This window comes from Falco cherrug, chromosome 4, assembly GCF_023634085.1.
Source record: "Falco cherrug isolate bFalChe1 chromosome 4, bFalChe1.pri, whole genome shotgun sequence".
Lineage (NCBI taxonomy): Eukaryota > Metazoa > Chordata > Aves > Falconiformes > Falconidae > Falco > Falco cherrug.
The window spans coordinates 8,592,336-8,612,018 of NC_073700.1; the positions used below are offsets into that span (position 1 = coordinate 8,592,336).

General features: G+C 37.6%; 1 protein-coding gene and 1 long non-coding RNA gene across 11 annotated transcripts in view; one reads left to right on the forward strand and one right to left on the reverse strand.

Moving 5' to 3' along the window:
* CACNA1D (calcium voltage-gated channel subunit alpha1 D) overlaps positions 1-19,683 on the forward strand; it is a 235,437-nt gene that overhangs the window by 209,878 nt on the left and 5,876 nt on the right. For all 10 annotated transcript variants that reach the window (XM_055710188.1, XM_055710181.1, XM_055710186.1 and 7 more), the window contains 5 exons: positions 11,592-11,708; positions 13,190-13,557; positions 13,872-13,898; positions 14,732-14,881; positions 17,147-17,310. In XM_055710188.1, coding sequence (XP_055566163.1) covers positions 11,592-11,708; positions 13,190-13,557; positions 13,872-13,898; positions 14,732-14,881; positions 17,147-17,310 — 826 coding nt within the window. The remainder of the gene's footprint in view (positions 1-11,591; positions 11,709-13,189; positions 13,558-13,871; positions 13,899-14,731; positions 14,882-17,146; positions 17,311-19,683) is intronic.
* On the reverse strand, positions 11,409-14,792 carry LOC129736067 (uncharacterized). Its single transcript, XR_008732244.1, has 3 exons — positions 14,730-14,792; positions 12,735-12,916; positions 11,409-11,527 (listed from the first exon to the last, which is right to left on the reverse strand). It is a non-coding gene; the product is annotated as an uncharacterized LOC129736067 (long non-coding RNA).

The window sequence follows — 19,683 nt, forward strand, 5'->3', positions numbered from 1 at the left end:
AATGAAAGTGGAAATGCCATTTCAACAAAACCTGAAACCGGTGTTGGGGAAAAGCCCAGTCTTACAGGTTTTCAGTCCAGCATATAATGGAGTAATATAATTCAAAACTGGGAGCTACAGCAAGTCAAACTCAAAGTCAAAAATGCCATGTTTGGTAAAATAATTAATTATATGAGGACACAGCTCTAAAACACACTTGGATATCTTTCTGAAAGAGATATTCTACCTCAACAAGGAATTTATTTCTTCTGATCAATGCTCCCAAGAACAGTCCTGTGGGATGTACTATAGGGAAGTTAGTATAAATGATCACAGAGGATCCTTTTGACCTTATAGTGTATAAAAATCTGATGTCTCTCCATTTTCAGCCTCTTCATTCCAGGCTTGCTTTGTCCAAAGCTTAAATGCATATAAACCTCTCATGTTTTCAAAAACCTGTGTTCTTAACAGCCATTTTTGGCAGCATAGTTGAAAGGCATACCATCAACTTGTGCCTCAATTAGAGAAATTTTGTTGAATGATCTGTGAAAGGCTTGTAACTATGAAGATGTTCCTTCTGTTCTTGTAGAGTTAATAGTGGGTATTTTTCCATTTATTCTCTCAAATCCTCTAAGTAAACTAATGTTTGCAGATCTCTGTGGTAAGCAGTATACTAAGAAAAGCAGAAACATGCAGTATCGCTGTATCTCCCATCCATTTTCTTAGGGAAATTGTGATGACTTATGTCAACATACACCACACTTTCGTTGTAAATGCTGAAGGAACTTCATATAGCAATCACAGTAGATTTATATCTTTATTACCCAGTTCATCCAGATGAATTTACTGTTTATATATCTATGCATAAATTGTACAAACGGCACATACGGTATTGCAGCAGCTGACTTTGCTTATGAAGATATGGGTGGAACGGGTTGTGAACAAGAGAAAGTACTAAATTAGCCAGCCTTCTCTCTTCTCTGGAGGGGAAAAATACCCTCAGCTGCATCAGAGTTCCTGACGCTGAAATCTGCCAGTAAATATGGGACCTTTCTTTGTGTTCTTGGCTGTATTTACCTTATCTTTTTGTTGTTTAAATAATTTTCCTTTTGAAATTAGAAACTTCCTATAACAAGGGTAGGCACATGACTTCAGCAGCAGCTTTTCTTTAGCCTCTCTAAACTAGTTAAGATTTCACAGTATCTAGTAGTCATGATAACGCTACTGTGCACAGCTTCTGCTTTCTGGACTGCTCGAAGAATGAGAGCAGCAGAAGCTGGGCTAGGTCTGTCGTGAATTTTTCAAGCTCTGTCATTCAGAACCTTCCTATACTAGGAATTGTTTGCTTAAAACTTTTACTAAGATCAGGAAAATACTTCTATTAGGGTACAATTAGAAAAGGCTTTCCAGCTATCTGATTCTTCTATTTGTAAAGAACAAGACCAACTATATTTTCATGTTCTTGTCTACATCTCACCCTATTGCAGACCAGTTGTCATGTTGTAAATTCCTTAAGGAAGCCAGCAGATAAAAAGCAATGTCACCTGTTCCACTTTGTGTCAAAGCTATATGAGCAGTGAATGCTCTTGTACTTTTGCTGATATGTGTAACTTTCTCTTGGGGTAGTTGGAGTTAGCAGCAGAACTAATTCATTAGTTAAGAACGTGCTTCCTGAGGATGTTTTAAACCCTGAAATTGCTGTGTTACCTAGCCTGGCCTTCCTTATTGCCTTTCTCCTGCAAGAAAGGGAGAAAACAACACGCAGTCAAGCTTTACCATCCATTCCTAATCGCTGAATGAAGCAAGAGGTGAGTTACAGTTTTATAATCCTGCTGACTCTTAGCAGTTGGCCATGTCACGCTTTTCCTGGCTTCAGGGAGCAAACACCCACTTTTGAGAGAAAAGCCATATCCTTCTTGTGACGAACCCCAATCTGTGTTTTAGTTGTCAGGACAATTGCTGAGGTAAGAAATTAATGGATGTTGTCATTTTCCCTGTTTTATAAGAATGTAACAGAATTCTTTAAAATGTAGATCACTCCTTTTTGTCTGTCTTTATTTTTGATGTTCTCAGTGGTATTTTGGGGGTAGTGGTGGTGGTTTGTTTACAATTTTGTTCAGTACTTTTAAAGGTAAGGGAAAACCATGTAGCTGTCTGGTGGCCTAAGGCACTGCTTCTTCCAAGAAAGCTACACCAACTTTTTTTTTTTTTTTTCCTAGTCCTTTAATTGTATTCTATGATATTAAGTTGGAAGCCTTACTTTTAGCTAAAATTGTTTAAAACATTTACTACTTGTGTTTCTGGTGAATGATTAACATTAACGTAGGCAGAAAAATAATGCACCATAATTTAAGCAATTTGACATACGAGGTAAAAGGCTTTTTAGAACTGCAAAGCAAAATATTCACATTACAGCTAGAATTCAAGGTCATAAACCCTAACGTTTTTGGCATGAAAAGCACTTCCAAATAATCTGTTATAGAGAGAGTCATCTACACCATCTTTAGTTAGTTGAAGGGAATTGCATAACACAGGGCAAAATTCTGTGAGGTCGGGAAAGTCCAACAAGGCTTTCTGGTGGCCTCTGTTCGACATGTTAATACGTCCTGTTTCAACAAGTGGGGGAATAAATCTTCCCTTGGAAACCACATTATTAAGCTAAAGATTCAATCTGCAGACCCAGGAAGGCAGATGGACTAAGGAGTGTGTGTAAAAATACTGTTCTTAGAAGATGTTATCTTTAGGGAGACACAAAAAGGATTTAATTTCAAGGCTAAGTAAAAAGATACAGAATTTTTTGGTAGATCAAGAAGTTTTGGCAGTAGATGTAATAACTACAGTCACTAGGACCTTAATTTTACCCTCGTCCCAAATGTATTTTCTATCATTTGCAATTCACTAGATTAAAACATTCTATGTGTGCAATTATATTGGCATCAAAATATTTTTCCAGCACCTTACAGCCAAATACTACAGCAAAATTTACTTTTATCAAGCCTCTTATCCCTGCTGAACCAGTTATTAGTGTATATTTGGCTATAAAATAGTCCTAAATTTCAAGAAACTTTTATAATCCTTCAACATTTGAAGGATGTGAAGGATGTACCTTTTCTTGTAAAGAATTTTTTTTTCATGTATAGTCACAGGGGAGGTTCAGTAGATGGAGAAAATGATTAATAGGGTTCTTAGGCTTTCTGAATTAACTGTTTTACTTAACCCTGTTTTCTTACATACACATCTCTTCCATCCATAATTACTTCTAGTTAAAGTTACAATGCTAACACTCTCAAATTTAATTTCAGATAATGTTTCAAAAATTAGAAGTAGTGATAAAAGTTTTCTATTGCTTTAGGTTCTTCTTTACTGTATTGCTCTATAAAACAAAACAAAAATAATCGTAACTTGCAGTATACATCAACTACCTCGCTCTGATGATACTTACGTATGTGACATCAGAGATAAAGATGTACACAGAGAATTACACTAAGGTAGTCCTCTTACATGCTGCTTCTCTGATGTCCAAGATGTCAAGAGATGCAAAACATCAAGAAAAAACTAGGAAAATAAGATGTGGTTCATCCCCTCCAAGGTTCTGAGAGTTTTGTAGGTAACAGGGAGTTAGCCTGCCTTTCTGCCAACAAAGTCAAAGCAGTTCTTTTAAGGTGCTGCACTTGATTCTGTTTTCACTTTGAAATGAGCGGCTCGTTTTGTGTGGTTCTGTTAAAGCTGCTGCCTCTGCCCTTTTGAAACTGTTCTGTGAGAGGATGTTATAGGTGACCTTGATCAGTGACGAGTATTTAACAAGACTGGATACATTTGGAATTGATACTGAATTCTCACAGGAAAACGAACAGAGCTTAAAAACACCTGTAGCAAAAATTATTTTTTTTCTTCCCCTTCCATTTCTCTTTAGCCTACTTGAAGTTCTCTCTCTGCCAGGTAGCGATACTTGGTCCTTAATTTGTGAAAATGTTTCTTAGCGATGCCTCTTTAACTATGCAGGTGGCTCCTTCACAGGGTAATGGTAGTGTAACCAGCTAAAATAGACAAAACCCTATAGTTTTATAGGATAGTGGTGGGTGGGCCAACATTTACTTCCGTAGGGGATTTTATTCAGCCGTGCCCACCATTTGCTCAGGCGCTTCCAGGCACTGCAGCGTGAGGGGTGGCGGTGTCCTCCTCCTAGGGGACAGCGAGGAAGCTGTAAAATCAGCAGCCTCTGAATTAACACTAGAATAAGTACAGAATACTTTTTTTTTTTTTTTGTCATTAAGACTTCATTAGACATTTTAGCATATGAAACTGTGAAACTCATGTCCTTTGATTTTTATTTGATTGCATGAGACCAACGCCTGCCTGCTGTGTTAAGATAATGTCGCTGGCAGCCCCCTCATCGTTTTGGAGCCAGAACCTCAACCCAGCTGGAATAAAGAAGACAGTTTATTCTGATGCTGGGTTTGAGAAATGTTTGGTGGGTAGAAGAAACAAAAGTTTGGGCTGAGTCAGGAAATTAAAACAGAGCTCCCTGCAAAACTAGATTTGCTTTGTGGATACCGGAGCATGCAGTAGTCAGGAATTCCCCTTCTTACTCTACAATAATTGCATTCAGGATGATTTTTATTCTGTAGAGCTGAGGTTTTCCTTAAGGATGCAGCATTTGCTGTTAGCCTAACAAGGGCTGCTGTTTGGGTACATGCAGTCGGAGAAGAAGCAGCAGCCTAGGAAGTGAAGTGCGTCTTGGGACCATCTGCTCAGGCTATTGAGTAAGTCTTTTTGCTGTGAAGTTTCAAATTCCCCCTCACTCAGAAAAGGACACATCAGATTATTGTCAACAGCAGTTTGTCTGAACTTGCATATTGTCACCAAAAAATCTTCAGAAATGAAATAACAATATTCCTTGGAACTACAACAGTCTGTCTTCTGCAGACCCAGGGGTTTCACTCCTTGTGAAGGGAAGAAGAGTGAGTGGTTCTGAAATGACAGGTACCCAGTTCAGGTTAGCTACATACTGTCGTTTTTGTGTGTTATACATGCACCTAGGACATGAGGAAAAGTATTCCTTCGGGCTCCTGGTGCCTTTCTTATGCTATCGACTGATACTTATGCAGTGAGAACAAATATATTTTCCGGATGAAATCATAACAAAGTTACATTTGTAGCCCTAGTTTGGGAGATGTCTTTTTGTAGTGATGGAAATTTGTATTGAGCCAAACAGTAGTTACATTGCTAGTAAAACAAATGTTAAGTGAAGCATGAACAAGTCTAATTACATTCATCTAGTGCTTGAGGTGACTGATTTAATTCTACACTGGTTTTCCTATGGAAAATATTTACTGTAAACTATGTAATATTTGCACTATATTTCACATTTATTCACATGTGAATAAATGAATAATGAATAACCCTCTTTGCTAATACATACAAATAAAAGTTGGATATTTCCCTCCACATCACAAGTAGACAAAAGCACTGATTTATTGAGCTGAACCTGATTTTGGGAATGTATTTCAGATTAAACTAATTATGCTGTTTTCTCTCTGCAAATTTTGTAAGTAACATCAACGCTGCAGTAAACAGTGAAAAAAACCCAAACAAACCCTCTAGCAGGTATCAGCTGAGGGGTTAATATGTTGCTCAAGGTTGATTTAATTGTGCTCCCATGTTCATGTTGTGTTCGCAGAAAGGCTTGGCGTGAGGGGAGCCTGGCTTTGACCGAAAGCACGGAGCTTTCGTGTAGTTGTAGAGCAGTGCGCTCGGCTCCGGCGTTAGAAGATGGGCTCTAGGAAGATGAGTGACACTGGGGAACCAGGACTTGACTACTATGTCTCTTATGTTCACTGCTATAGCGTAGGTCTATTCAGCTGGTTTTCTGCATGCTTGTTTTCTTATTTTAGTGGTTCTTGCGTTGTATTCTGTTCATACTAACCTCTGTTTATTTTTATGTTGAAGTGTCTGTGTAGCTTTGGGGGTTTTCATTCTTTTTTGTTCTCTTTGCTATAAAATAACCAAGTAGTGAAAACAAGTTAATTATCTACAAATGTAGTGGTTTATATGAACATTTTTAGTCATGGGTTTTCAGTATTCTGAAGCTCTGAAGACCTAAGCATTTAGAATTCATATTTATGCTTTATTTCAGATATAATGAAGTTTTATAGCAAGATACATAAATATAAAACATTCTTCTAAAAATCTGTGAAGCAGATTACAAGTGTCTCTTCCATTTCCTGGTATCACTATAAGATGCCTTAAAAGAGGGATCACTGTGTATTTGCCTTGTCTAGAAATAGTGGAGGTGATAGTGGGTTTTACTATTTAAATAAGGGTATTGTGCTTGCACTTCTTAAACTAAGCCTAAAGTGCACCTAGATGTAGGTTGCACCATACCTCAGAATGGATGTGGGCTGAGTTTAGATACAGGGAAAATTATCTTTTCGTAATTTGAGTATTGTGTAAGCATTTAGATGTTTTTTATAAAAGTCATGACTCTGGATTCTTGCTTTATACACAAATTTATTAATATAGGGCATATCTAAAATGGTGTACTGTTTTGTGCATACTGTAGATGTGGAAAGTTGATTTAAAATCTAGTTGGCATTTGTTAAGTCTTTTCAAATGTTTAACTGTTCAATGTTTTAATGTTTAACCTAACTTTTAAATGTTTTGATGTTTCCACATAAGGTGCTTTTCAAGCATCTCTCAGCTTAGTTCTAACTGACCAAATCAGAAATAAAGTTATTAGGCATACGAGATTTTTTTTTCTCACCGAGGGACTCCTACATTTCTATTATTTCAGCATTTGAAAGCACATGTGTGTCATCTCGGTGCTGTGTCAGAGACAAGGGGCATCATTAATTGTCTCTCGAGATGCTATTTAGGACCCAGCACTGGTGTATTAGTGCCTGGTGCCATCTTGGAAACATTGCAGGTGCTGCTGTGCCTCACAAAGCACAGCTGCACAGAATTATCATGTTAATTTGAAGTCATCTTGTGTATTTATGGGAAAGCCTATTTAAAGACATGCTTGGGTTTGTTGTGTAATTATGTTGTTCAGTGCACTGTGTATCACTGGTTTGCTAACTTAGCCATTGGACTGACATGTCTCATCTTTATGAGAAAGAATGCCTACAAAGAAAAAATTAAGCAAGGAATATATCAAAAGTTAAATTTTGGAGAGTAAGTATCTGAATAAAAATAACTTATTTTGCAAATTTCTAATGAAAGCTCTAGAATAGAATTGGAGGCAATCAAACACAGTAGCATTAATCTCTTTCTTCTGCTGCTTCAAAGAAACAACAGAAAAATAGAAAAACCTGAGTGGAAACAACAGATGTCCGTTTGCAGAACAGCATGAAAAATTCAATGATGCAGTTTTGATCAATGTTATCCCTGTAGAACTGGTGCCTAAACACATCTCTTGCATGTTTTATCTGTTCTGTTATAGACCTTTTCACCTTCAAATGCTGAAAACAAAGTGTGCTGAAAGGTATAGGGTGAATGCACATAAAGTTTAACACCCATGTGAGAAAACTCCATTTTTTCCAGTTACAGGTACATTAAGCAAACACGTTTCTGTATAGCAAATAGTAATACTCTGTATTGGAAAGTTGGAGATGAACAGAATTGGAAAATTTTGCGTTTTGCAATATACTGAGATTATTAAACACATTTTGTCAGAAATGTGATCCACCTGACTGATTCAACAGCCTTGTCAACCAGGCAGGATTTCAGCCTGGTGAGCTGAGATGGGTATTAGATGTATATATATATGACAGAAGAAGGTGGCCCCTTGCTTCTTGAAATGATGTGCATTGTATTTTGGTCTTCAATAAATAGGAAATAAATCAATATTTATTTATTCACATTTCCACTTATTTAGGGAAAAATTTTAAAGGTGGTTTATACTGCTGAAATGGCATAAAATAATCTTGAAGCTTCCTTTAAGGTAAGGTGGGAATTCTCTAGACACGAGACAATCTTCAGGAATTAAGACTCTGCCATAAAAACTTACAGATATAGGGGAGACTAGAGAGAGTGTGACCCTTCCAGTAGTCTTTACCAACCAAAGGAAATATTATGAAAGTTTTTGTATCAGTCTTTAGCATCTACTCATCCTGTTTGGGGAAAGGACAGTGGATTTAGCTGCAGTTTCCTTTCCTCTGCAGCTCTGATAAGCCATGCTCAAGGACTGTGAGGAAGTAATTTCTGTATAACACTCAGATTTGACTCTTTTTCTTGAAAGTCGTTATAGCATGATGCTTCAGGAACGTGGCTAGTCTCAAATAGTTATATGTGATAGCAACAAAAGGTCTTATAAGTTTCTCCTTAGAGAAATAGTTGCATCTGAAGAACTTAAGCAATCATAGTGAAAAGGAAACAAGCATGCCTCTGGCAAATGGAGACAAATCACTATCCAGGCTCTCTTTTTGAAAAGTCCCATCTACTCAGTTTTTTTTCTGAGAAAAAAAACGATCTCAAGTTTAAATCTAGCAGTTTTTAGAACCTCACAAATGGAGGCCAATGTATACTCCTATTGCCCTCTTGTGTGTTACGATGCCTCTAGGGTTCTTGCTGGGTAGACTGAAATGGGCAACGTTATGTAAGGAAATGCATCAGAAGGACCCTTCTTCCCTGCAAACTAATGATGAGATGTGGGGGAGGTTGGTTTGATTTTTGTGTATGTTCTTTTATTTAAGAGATCTTTGATTTGCTTCTGAAGTGCTTGAAGGTAAAGTCCAATGTTTTATCAGTCCACGCTACCTCTATGATCTTCACAGAAGACATTAGATGTGGTTCAGAGGAAGAATTTTCCTACTGAGAAGTAAAAACCAGTTCCTGCATTTTCACATCAGCCCCACGTCAGCGGTAGCTGGCTGAACTAGCAAAGGATTGACTTAATCAGCAAGAGCTCCGTGTGAGAATTTGTCTTTCTATGCAGCACTCTCCTGTAATAAAAATTGTTCTTGGGTTACTCAGAATACTGTAAGATCACAGCAGGTAAAATGAGACAGTACGTGAGACGAGTCATTTTAATGATAGAGTTCACAAGACTGTTGTAGGTAGTTCTACTACAGCAAATCAGCTGAGGAATGTTCTAATTCTGCAGGCAGGTGTTGCTTGGAGAACCTGTGGCTTCAAAACTGGCTGTGAGTGAATACAGCTGATTGGTTTGGTTCAACATATACTTTTACGTCCAGCGATCCAGGTTTTAGTCTTCCACTGCTGCCTGTGTCGTTGCAAGAGGTCTGTTAGATGAAAATGAGTATTACTGAGGAGAGATGAGATGATAAGAGCTGCCTGCTTTTTCTTTAGTAAAGAACGATTAATTCACCAAGAAGCAAACCAGAAGGCAATTGGAAATGTAATCAAAGTTAAATTACTATTCAGTACATTGCTGCCAAACACATGGCTTTTCTCAGCTTTTAGGCATATATTTGTGGGACTTGGTCACAATTTGGCAGACAGGAATGTAAGCTAGTTTTTGTCAGGATTAAAATTTATAATACTGCTGTCTGAGAGTGCTGTGTTCGCAGAAAGGCTTGGCGTGAGGGGAGCCTGGCTTTGACCGAAAGCACGGAGCTTTCGTGTAGTTGTAGAGCAGTGCGCTCGGCTCCGGCGTTAGAAGATGGGCTCTAGGAAGATGAGTGACACTGGGGAACCAGGACTTGACTACTATGTCTCTTATGTTCACTGCTATAGCGTAGGTCTATTCAGCTGGTTTTCTGCATGCTTGTTTTCTTATTTTAGTGGTTCTTGCATTGTATTCCGTTCATACTAACCTCTGTTTATTTTTATGTTGAAGTGTCTGTGTAGCTTTGGGGGTTTTCATTCTTTTTGTTTTTCTTTGCTATAAAATAAGCAGGTAATGAGTGTGAAATGGAAGTGGCTATTCTTGCTGATGACTGAACAACTGAAATATAATAGTAATCCTCTGCTAAAGAAATACTGCCTTTGCCTCTGCTAAGTAAATTGAAGCCTTTGGTCTTCTACTTTGAAATCTGTACCATAAAGTGTTAATTTTACTTCCCTTTTAACACCTTATAAAATTATGATGTTAGCAACCTTGCTAAGGTCTCAACTATGCAATTAGCATAAGAGGTGGGAGAAAGCACAGTGTATTCATGAAATGTCTGTTGTATTTTGATTCACTAGTAAATGATCTTTAGAGCCTGATTCCATAGCATAACTCTCCAAGTTCATCCCTGAGGAAGAAAATATAATTGTGAAATAGATGTAGCTAATATGATTAGTCAAGTGCTGTTTTCAGGAAGTGAAATACTGCTGGGAGTGAAGCCTGAGGAGGAGCCTGTAGCAAATGGACACTGTTAGATACAGAGCTGCTGGATTCATCCCTTTCCAGGTTCTGGTTGCCCACGCTGCATAAATGCCATTTTGCTCCCCATCAAACCAGCTCTTTCTGTTTTGAGCTGGAACCTGACCGCAATGCTGTGGTGTACTCCAGGGAATGTGTGTCATAGGCAGTGTGACTGGAACCAGGCCATGCCTGGTGCCCTTCAAGGTCCTTCAGCTCCGTCTGGAGCTCTGAAACAACACAAAATTCTCTACACATCTTCATGTCACCCCATGGCAAGTAACATGTAATGTCACTGTTGTGCCGTAGAAGTACAGCTCGGATGGGCTGGGACAGCCCTCACATCTGTATCAAAAAATATGAAAAAAAAAACCAATTTTAACAAATCAGGTTTTTAAATGATAATTAAGAATTAAGCCAAGTGCTGTGCATGATTTTTAGTATAAGTGTGGTGTTACTAAAGGGCTAAACAAACAAATTTGTGATTTCTTCTGAACCTGAGGAGATAAAAATAAGATGGGAAGAACAAGATTGCTTTTTTTGCTTCAGACCATGACAGCCAGACTTAAAACAGGAAAAATACCTCCTTTTTGAAGTAAGGCCTATACAAAAGCACTGCATTCTTGGCCCTGAGTGTGATGTCTGTTTTCTGTATAACGTGCAGGTCTGTCCTTGGCAGTTTCGGCCTTAGTCCTTTCCCTAAAGTTTGCCTGTGGTAGCAGGGTTGAGAGGAATATGAACTGATGCACGCTGAGGTGCATTCTGCTGTAGCTAGATGGGGTTTCTGTCCTAAAGTAAAGCTTTAAGTCAAATCTCTGCATATCACAGTGCAGTGCAGATGAGCTGGAATTATTTCACTGCTTTCTTTTCCATCTGAGCTCTGCTAAAACTGCTGTTGCTATAGCAAAGAACTCCTTGCATTTACTTTGTGGACACAGGCTGCAAACACGTTCTTAACATTAAATATACATCTCATTGAAATGCATTTTATTATAGTTCTTGCTGATTACTTATACTTTATTATAAGATGAATTTTATTTTCGTAGAGTTCCATACACAACAGTGGTCCTTTAGTCAGGATCTGAGTGGTGATAATAAAGACATGATCACCTCAAGAGGGTTGTACTGGAACATAAGCCTTTTATTAATAACAGTCAAGAGACATATAGTAGGATGTGTCCTCTGTGGATGTCAGGATATGAAAACTTGTTAACTGTCCTTTGAAATAAATTTACACACCTGTAATTAAAGAACGAAAAAGAACTTGCATTCCTAATGTATTATGATATTGTCATTGATTTAGGCAGGACTAAGGACACTTCATGATATCGGCCCTGAAATACGCCGAGCTATATCCTGTGACTTGCAAGATGATGAACCAGAGGAAAACAATCCAGAGGAGGAGGAAGATGTTTATAAAGTAATGTCAGAACACAGCTATGTGAATTGTTTTGTCATATAATACGAGATTAAAGAATGAGCTTATCCCTGAATATGGAATAATAATAATATAAAACCCCTCAAATCAGCACAATATAAATACATTCTAAATAAGTCTTTTATATATATATAAAAAAATGGTATTACCAGGACAATTGCATCTCACTGTAAATTTAAGAAACACTTCCTGCCCCTAATTCTTTCTCATTAATTCTTCTTTTTTTCTTAAGCAAATGCTAAGAAAAGGTATGAACCTTGCCATCTTAAATTTTGATAGTGGCAAGGTTTAAACTGGAAGTGTCTTAACTTCTGCAGTGGTAGATAGAAAGAAGAGAAGGAAATCCTGTGCAGCCAAACCACAGCAGACACAGAGCTGGGTATTTGAAAATGAATGCCTGGAATTACATAGAAGTCAACAAAATATAAATGCCATTTCCAGTTTCCTGTGGGGGATATCAATAAGAATCAATCAGAAAGAAAGATTAGTTTTCCTCTTTTACACTATAGATATTCAGTCTAATGGTGAGCACGTAAAGTTGGTGTTATAATCAGGAGTGATCTGCAAACCATTTTTCAGACAGCAAGAAAACTTATTTTTTCACAAGCATTTCAGAAGAAGCAGATGTAAAAGCATGCTTCTGCAGTACTTATGTCAGAAGCCACATAGCTTGCTGTTCTTTGCCAAAAAGGAGGATGTGGCACTGAAGACAGTGCCGCAGCTACCATCAATAGATGCATTTCTCTGCCAACCATCATTACCTCCTGTCTTCCCTAGATTGAGCTTCAAGATAAACTGCTGTCATCCAAGACCCACACCTGGCTAGACAGGGAGGCTACATAATCTGGGTCAGATGTAAAAGAGAGCTGCATGTCAAGAGTCATAATTTAGCACTTCATCCTCTTTTTCACCATCCATTACACTCTCAGGGCTGACAAAGAGTTACTACTCTTTCTCATACCTCTGCAAGAAGAAAGTATGGAAGCACTGAAATGTAATGTTACCTACTTGCGATACGCTTGCAAGCTGTTGCATGGCACTCCATCCTGTCTGAGCGACTGATGCCTGTTGCAAACTGATGCTCTGGGAGAATAGGAGAGAATTCCACTAAAGTGTTCTCAAAAATGAAGCAGACACGTGCCTTTCTGAGGAAGGTGGTGCATGTTCATGTATGGGAAACTAGTTTTCTCCTGCATAATAAGATGTGGAGAAAGCTGGATGTCACATTTAGCTTTATGGAAAAAGAATAATGATCACAGCATAACAATGTTGATTTGACTCATATACAAATGTTTCATTATCACTTTCACATCACTTCAGGAAATAAAATTAGAAAGAAAAGTCACAGTTTATTTGAATTGATACTTTTGTATGCATGTAGGCGAGAAAAAAGTTGTCACTGTCAAAAATATGTTCTGTTAAGGTATGTGATCTAACTTTTTCTTTCTCTTCCCCTAAAACAGAGGAATGGTGCCCTCTTTGGCAACCACATAAACCATATTAGCAGTGACAGACGAGATTCGTTTCAACAGATCAACACCACACACCGTCCCTTACATGTTCAGCGGCCTTCAATTCCATCCGCAAGCGATACCGAGAAAAATATATATACTCAGGCAGGAAATTCTGTATACCACAATCATCATAATCACAATTCAGTAGGCAAGCAAGTTCCAAACTCAACGAATGCCAATCTCAATAATGCCAACATCTCCAAAGTGTTTCATGGAAAACACACAAATTTTGGAAATCACGAGCATAGATCCGAAAACGGTTACCATTCATACTCCAGAACTGATCATGAGAAGCGTAGAAGGCCAAGCAGTAGGAGGTAAACTTAGAAATATGTTTTTGCTTCTAAATAAATTTATCTATTTTAAAAACTCTATAAGAAAACTTATGCTATGTGATACTAATTTATGTATTCAAGCTTCATTTCTGTTGCCTACTTCTGTATGAAATGTATTTAAAATATAGGTCTGATGTATGGGAAATGTACTTAACTTTAATAAGGTTTGAAAGTAGTGGTTTTCTTTAAAGTGAAATTGTTAGTTACAACACAGACATTATAATCACCAATTAATTTCTTTAAACTACCTGATTTTAAGATATCTTTCTCCTTATTTTCATGGTTTACCTGGATAGAACCCGCTACTATGAAACATATATTAGGTGAGTTGATATTGCTCTGACATAATTGAAGAGGACAGAGTAGTTTCTCTTTTTTCTCTTTTCTTTTTCTCTTTAGAACAATTTTCAAAATGAACTGTATGACAATGTATATGCTCAGTAACTTGAGTGATAATTTCTGAATCTAAAAATCTAAATTCTAAATTTTCTAAATTGCCCTTCTGTTCTGAAACAATAAACTTCTGGTAAAGTTCAAAATTATTCAAGCCCTTTTAAAAGTTCAGGCAGGTTTATGCAGTTTTCAACAGGCAAAAGATGCTAGCCCTTGTTTAAAATTTGCTTGCAAAAACTGGAAAAAACACTGGCTTTAGCTTTGTTAAATATTAATATATAGAGCTCCATTTATAGGGGACCCAAAATCTTTCCTAGTCTTATGTCTCTGAATATATTCCAAGACAAATTTTAAAAATAGGATACACTGTGTTATTTCAAGTGCATTACTAAATTCAGTGTTAGTTTTTCATGTCTAGATTTGCATACCCGTTTCAGATTTTTCTTGGAATACTTCAGTGAGTGCTCCTTAATATTTTACCCATTCCAAAAAATTCAGGCATTTGATAGAGGCTGTGTTTCTTCAAAGTACTCTGAATTTATGTTTTGTAAAAACATCTTAAATGTATTTGACTTCACCGAGCATCCCTGTTTTAATTAGTTTCCTATTTGTACCATAAGGAAATAAAGGGAGATCATCTTTAAGAGAGAGGTAGTATATTCATGTTGTGAACTGCAGTTCTGTGCAATCATGTGTATAAAACATACAATATATAATTTATATAAATAAAATATTTAAAAAAATAATTGTTTGCTACTTACAGATCCGACTCTGGTGATGGGCGTCGACCTACTATTTGCTGTGAAGAACGTGAAGTTCAAGACCATTGCAATGATGATCATTATTTGGGAGAGCAGGAATATTTCAGCGGAGAAGAATATTATGAGGAAGACAGTATGTTGTCAGGAAGCAGGTGAGGATGTTAAACGGGAAAAAATATTTCAGTTAATTAGGTACGTATCTGTAAAGGCTTCACTAAGCACGCTTATACTGAAAATTCTGTAATGACATTAATATTCCATAACTGCTGGCAAGTGAAATGGTGAACAGGAATAGTGTGTGGACCAAAGATCTTTAGTATTTGGCATCGTGCGCTGACTTCAGCAAAACTTCTGTACCAGATTCAAAGGAAAGCACAAAGTTCCTTTGAACTGAGTATAAACTAGGTAGTACATAACCAAAGAAGTATTTAATTTATAAATAAAATTTCACATACAATGGAAGACAGACCAAACTCAGGTAGAAGAACTTTTAGAAGTGATTTTCTTCTTTTAATTTAACTTAACTAGAAAGGTGAAACTAATGGACTGACATCATAAGGTAGTACTAGCTGGACCAATAAAGAATTGGATTACTTCCTTTTGAAAATTCTCATTATACCTCTTTATTAATAATTCTTCTCTTGGCACCATTTTTTTTTTCTCCTTAATACAAACACTGTCATAGTTGTCCTGGACTTTACGTGTTTGGAATAGATTTTTTTTTTTAAAGTTTTATTCATAGGTTTTATGGAAACACCATCAATGGAATTTTAGTCAACAACTAGCATTTCTTAGAAATTTGTATCACTGCATAATATCCAAATTTGTATTAATCTGAGGCTCCTTGCTGTAATTGCAGAGTTCTAGTTTTGCAACCTGGTTTCTCTCAGTTTTCTATCTCATTTCTGTTTTCTCTGCCCAAAACTTGGAATAGTATCAAGTTAATTACATTATTTCTGTCCAGTGGGGTTTTTCCAAGGGCTGGTACTGGTTTTTAACAACTTTTGCCTGATCCTGGGTATTTAACTTGCATGATCTTTGCATTCAATATCTTAATTTCAGGTTGATGAAGAAAAGGCCTTGATTTAATTCTGGTAAATTTAAGCTTTTCTCTGAAATTTTACTTCACACAGTTTCTTCAGAAACGAACTAGAGTGGATTTTTCTTACTTTAGAACAGTAGCTCTCAAGGTCGTTTGACTTTGAGCATTACCAGGTTGGTCTGACGTGAGCACCGCACCGTGCTGTTGGCTTCAGGCAGCGATGGCTTCAGCGACAGGGCAGGTCCGAACTTTGCACTGGGACAACTCCTGTTCATAAACAGTATGTTTCCAGTTGTTCAGGCAATGTTTGGGTGCAGCTTTGGGAAGAAGTCCTGATATTCCTGACTTAGTCTTCAAAATGTGAGATTGTTCTGGTGTTTTCTGAGTATCACCCTGTCATGGAACATAAGCTATATTTAGTTATACTGAAAAGCTTCCTATTTAAAAAAAAAAATTAAATGCACCTTTTTCCCAAATATATTGTGATCTATTTAACTTCCATAATATTCACCTTCTCATTATGATGTGGAAAGACATATGCATTTTTTAAGATCTCAAGTGCATTGTGTTCATCTTCCTTACAATAGCTATGTTTCTCTTCTGCTGAGTGAATTCAATACCTTCTCAAAAATATCCTCCAATTCTGTCAAAAAATTTTATTTTCAAGTCCAGCCCTGAAGCAGAGGAATTTATTGTCATTTTATCTCTAGACCCATAAGTGCATATGCACAAGTGCCAGACATGTTTAATTCTCCTCCTCCTCCTCTACTGTCTTGCTTCACCATCTGAATTCTGGAAAGATTGGCACCCTAATCTCTATCTTGTTCGTTTGCATAAAAGTTAAGATTTGCATGACAGCTAAATTTTACAGAATGCTTAGGCTGCTAATTTTTTTGATATGATAATTACAGTCAAATAACACCCTTCCAAGATTTAATTTTCAGCAAGGAAGTATCCAGAATTTAAAAGGCTTAAATACATTCTCTGAGTTTCTGTGCTCCCACGCATCACCCAGGGTTCACAAGAGAGCATGGCAGGAGTAGAACACAGTATTTTTTTGATTTTTTATTTTTAAGCAGTGTACAACTGAGATCCTGCATTTTAGTCTGTACTGATAAGAATAACTTCATTGAAAATGTAATTTGATTTTACCTGAGAACTTACATTGTAACTATACTAGTAAAAAAGGGTATGCTTGCTGTCTCAAAATCAGTTTGCATACAGAAACTGGATTTTAAAATTGAGTCATGTAATTATATAATATAATGCTTGGTTATTGTGCTGGAGAAAGATTTGAAAATCTAGAAGAAATCTAATTGATCAATTTATAAAAACTCACTGAAATAACATTTTCTTTATTGTATTTTAAATACAGGCATATATACGATCACCACTGTAGATATCACTGCCATGACTCAGATTTTGAGAGACCGAAAGGTTACCATCACCCACATGGTTTTTTTGAGGAAGATGATTCACAGATCTGTTATGATGCAAAAAGATCTCCTAGGAGACGGCTGCTACCTCCAACACCAACACGTAAGTATACTAAGAACAATTTGTTTGCAAATCTAGAATGACTTCAATGCATTCAGGCACATTACAATTTAAAAAGGTTTCTTTTGAACTTGGATTTCAAAGATGGTGTTTCTTGATTACTGATGCTAGTGGATAATTGTGTGTAGCAGAAATATCTATCCACCCTGAGGTGAATGGTCAGAGAATCTATGGGCCCTGGCTTACAAGTCAGTCTTTCTCATATCCCTTGCCTCACTCATCCAGTAATATACAAATTTAATTGCCAGTTTTGATTTGATGTGACACATGAAGAAAGAGCAAGCTAGAACGCAGCCGTGGTTTGCTTTGAAGGTTTGCTCAGTGGGTTGCAATCCGTGTGCCCTGTGTTCACACCCGCAGGGGTGCAGTGCTGCCCTGAGTCAGGGCATTGCCTCTCCAGTGATGCACCTGGGGGCGCCTCCCCTGTCCCTTACCAGTCGTGCTGCTTAATGACATTTTAATGAGTGCCATTTACAGCTTTGCCTCGTCCTGTTCTAGTAAATATTACAGACTGAAGTAGGATAATTTTCAGGAAAAAGAGAACCAAGAGTGAGCTTAATGGTGCTCTGGTTTTGGGTTTTTTCCCCTTACTTTTGAAGTGCCTTTAGCTTTTTAATGTGAGTTTCTCAAGTCCCTGTGAAAAATAAGTGTTATCCTGAGCTAAGCAACTTACTTCAGATTCTCATTGGTACTTTATTCTGCCACTCAGGACCAACGCTTAATATTCTGTTTTTCTTCTGAGGGAGAAAATGTTCCCATGTATAGAATTAGTATTTCCATGTATAGAATTAGATTGAATTAGTGTTGTCAACTAATTTTTTTCTACCCATTTCTTTAATTCCCATTTATTCTTCTTTTTAGATCTTTCTCTTTATTTGTCCTTAACTCAAGCACAATATTGCTTTATCTGCATTTCTCAAAGCTCTCATGCTTCTTATCTTCTGCTTTTAGGTTTGTATGTTCTAGGCCATACTGCAGATATCAGCAGGGCTAATTCTGTGGTGAAACTGGGCACAGACTCAAAGCTCTTGGATCTTTGGTCTTTGACCTCTGACACTTCACAGAGTGGAAACACATGAGATTGTGAAGTGCAAAATAAACCTCTTTCAAAGGCTCTTTCTTGTTGGTGCACAAGAAACAACACTCAGCTCCATGCAGCCGCGGAGTGTCCCTAAGGGTACTGGCATAGTGTAGCCAGCCCAGCCGGGTCTGTTACATGCACCTCTGGCTGATGCCGTCTAACCCGTGCCATCCAGACAAGACAATACAGCATCATTTCTAGAAGGGTCTCCACGTTTTGGCTGCTATAAGGTGGATTGGCTTTCTAGCAAAACCAGAGTTCTTTTGCTAGCAGCCAGAGCCACAGCCTATGTATCTCTGGAAGCATGACTGTAAGGACCCTGTGGGTAGGAAAATGAGTTTCAGTCCTTTTCTGTCTCAGACACCCTAGAGAAAATGCAGGTATAGATTTAAAAAATAAAAGTGTTTCAGAGACAAGTGTAGTGGGATCATATACAGTGTCTGAGGTACAGTCTCAGACTTGTTTAAACCTGCAGAAAGCTGTATAAAGGGCAGCAGCAAAATACGTTAGCATTTGATAAAGGAAGCATTCTTCAGTGATACCATCAGTGCTGGTTCCTCGCTCTCGGCACTCGGCTCCTTACAACAAGACTAGTAATGGTCTCTGCTGTTTGGCTTTCTGACCTTATGGGGCCCAGATGGAAAAAGCAGAAATAGGAGTCTTGCACTATCGAGAGTAAATAACTCAGATGAATGATGGTGACATGTACAGAAAGCTGCTAGCCCTCTTCCAGTAGCAGAAGGAAAAGACATCAAAGGGGAGAGTGTGAAAGGAGACTCCTGTACATCTTCCTACAAGCTTTTCTGATAGCAGAGGAATTTTAAGGCAAAGAAACAGATGGATGTTTTGTATATCCGTTCCATACATTGCAGGAGAACAACCTTCTTATAAAAAACTTTCTGGGGTTTTCCCATGGAAGCGTTGCAAGGGGACGGTTGAAGTCTTCCTGTGACTCAGCCTTTGGGATTCATTTAACCTTTCTGATAAAGTTTTGATGACAGTATTTCTTCAGAGGAAGCTTACGCTTTTTATCTCATGTACAAGAGACTAGATAAATGTACTAAATAAGAAATTATTTGATATCCTAGGATATCCCAAGATAAGAGGACCTAGTTCTGATCTAAGTTGCCTGAGGGTAATGCAGGAAGTCCTTGGACGACAGTATAATGTCACGAGAGCACAGTCAGACCACCTGTCATAACCATTTACTTAATGTTCAGGGACACAGTTGAGAAATTTTAAAGGCTCAGTATCTCAGCAGATTCTAAAAGCAG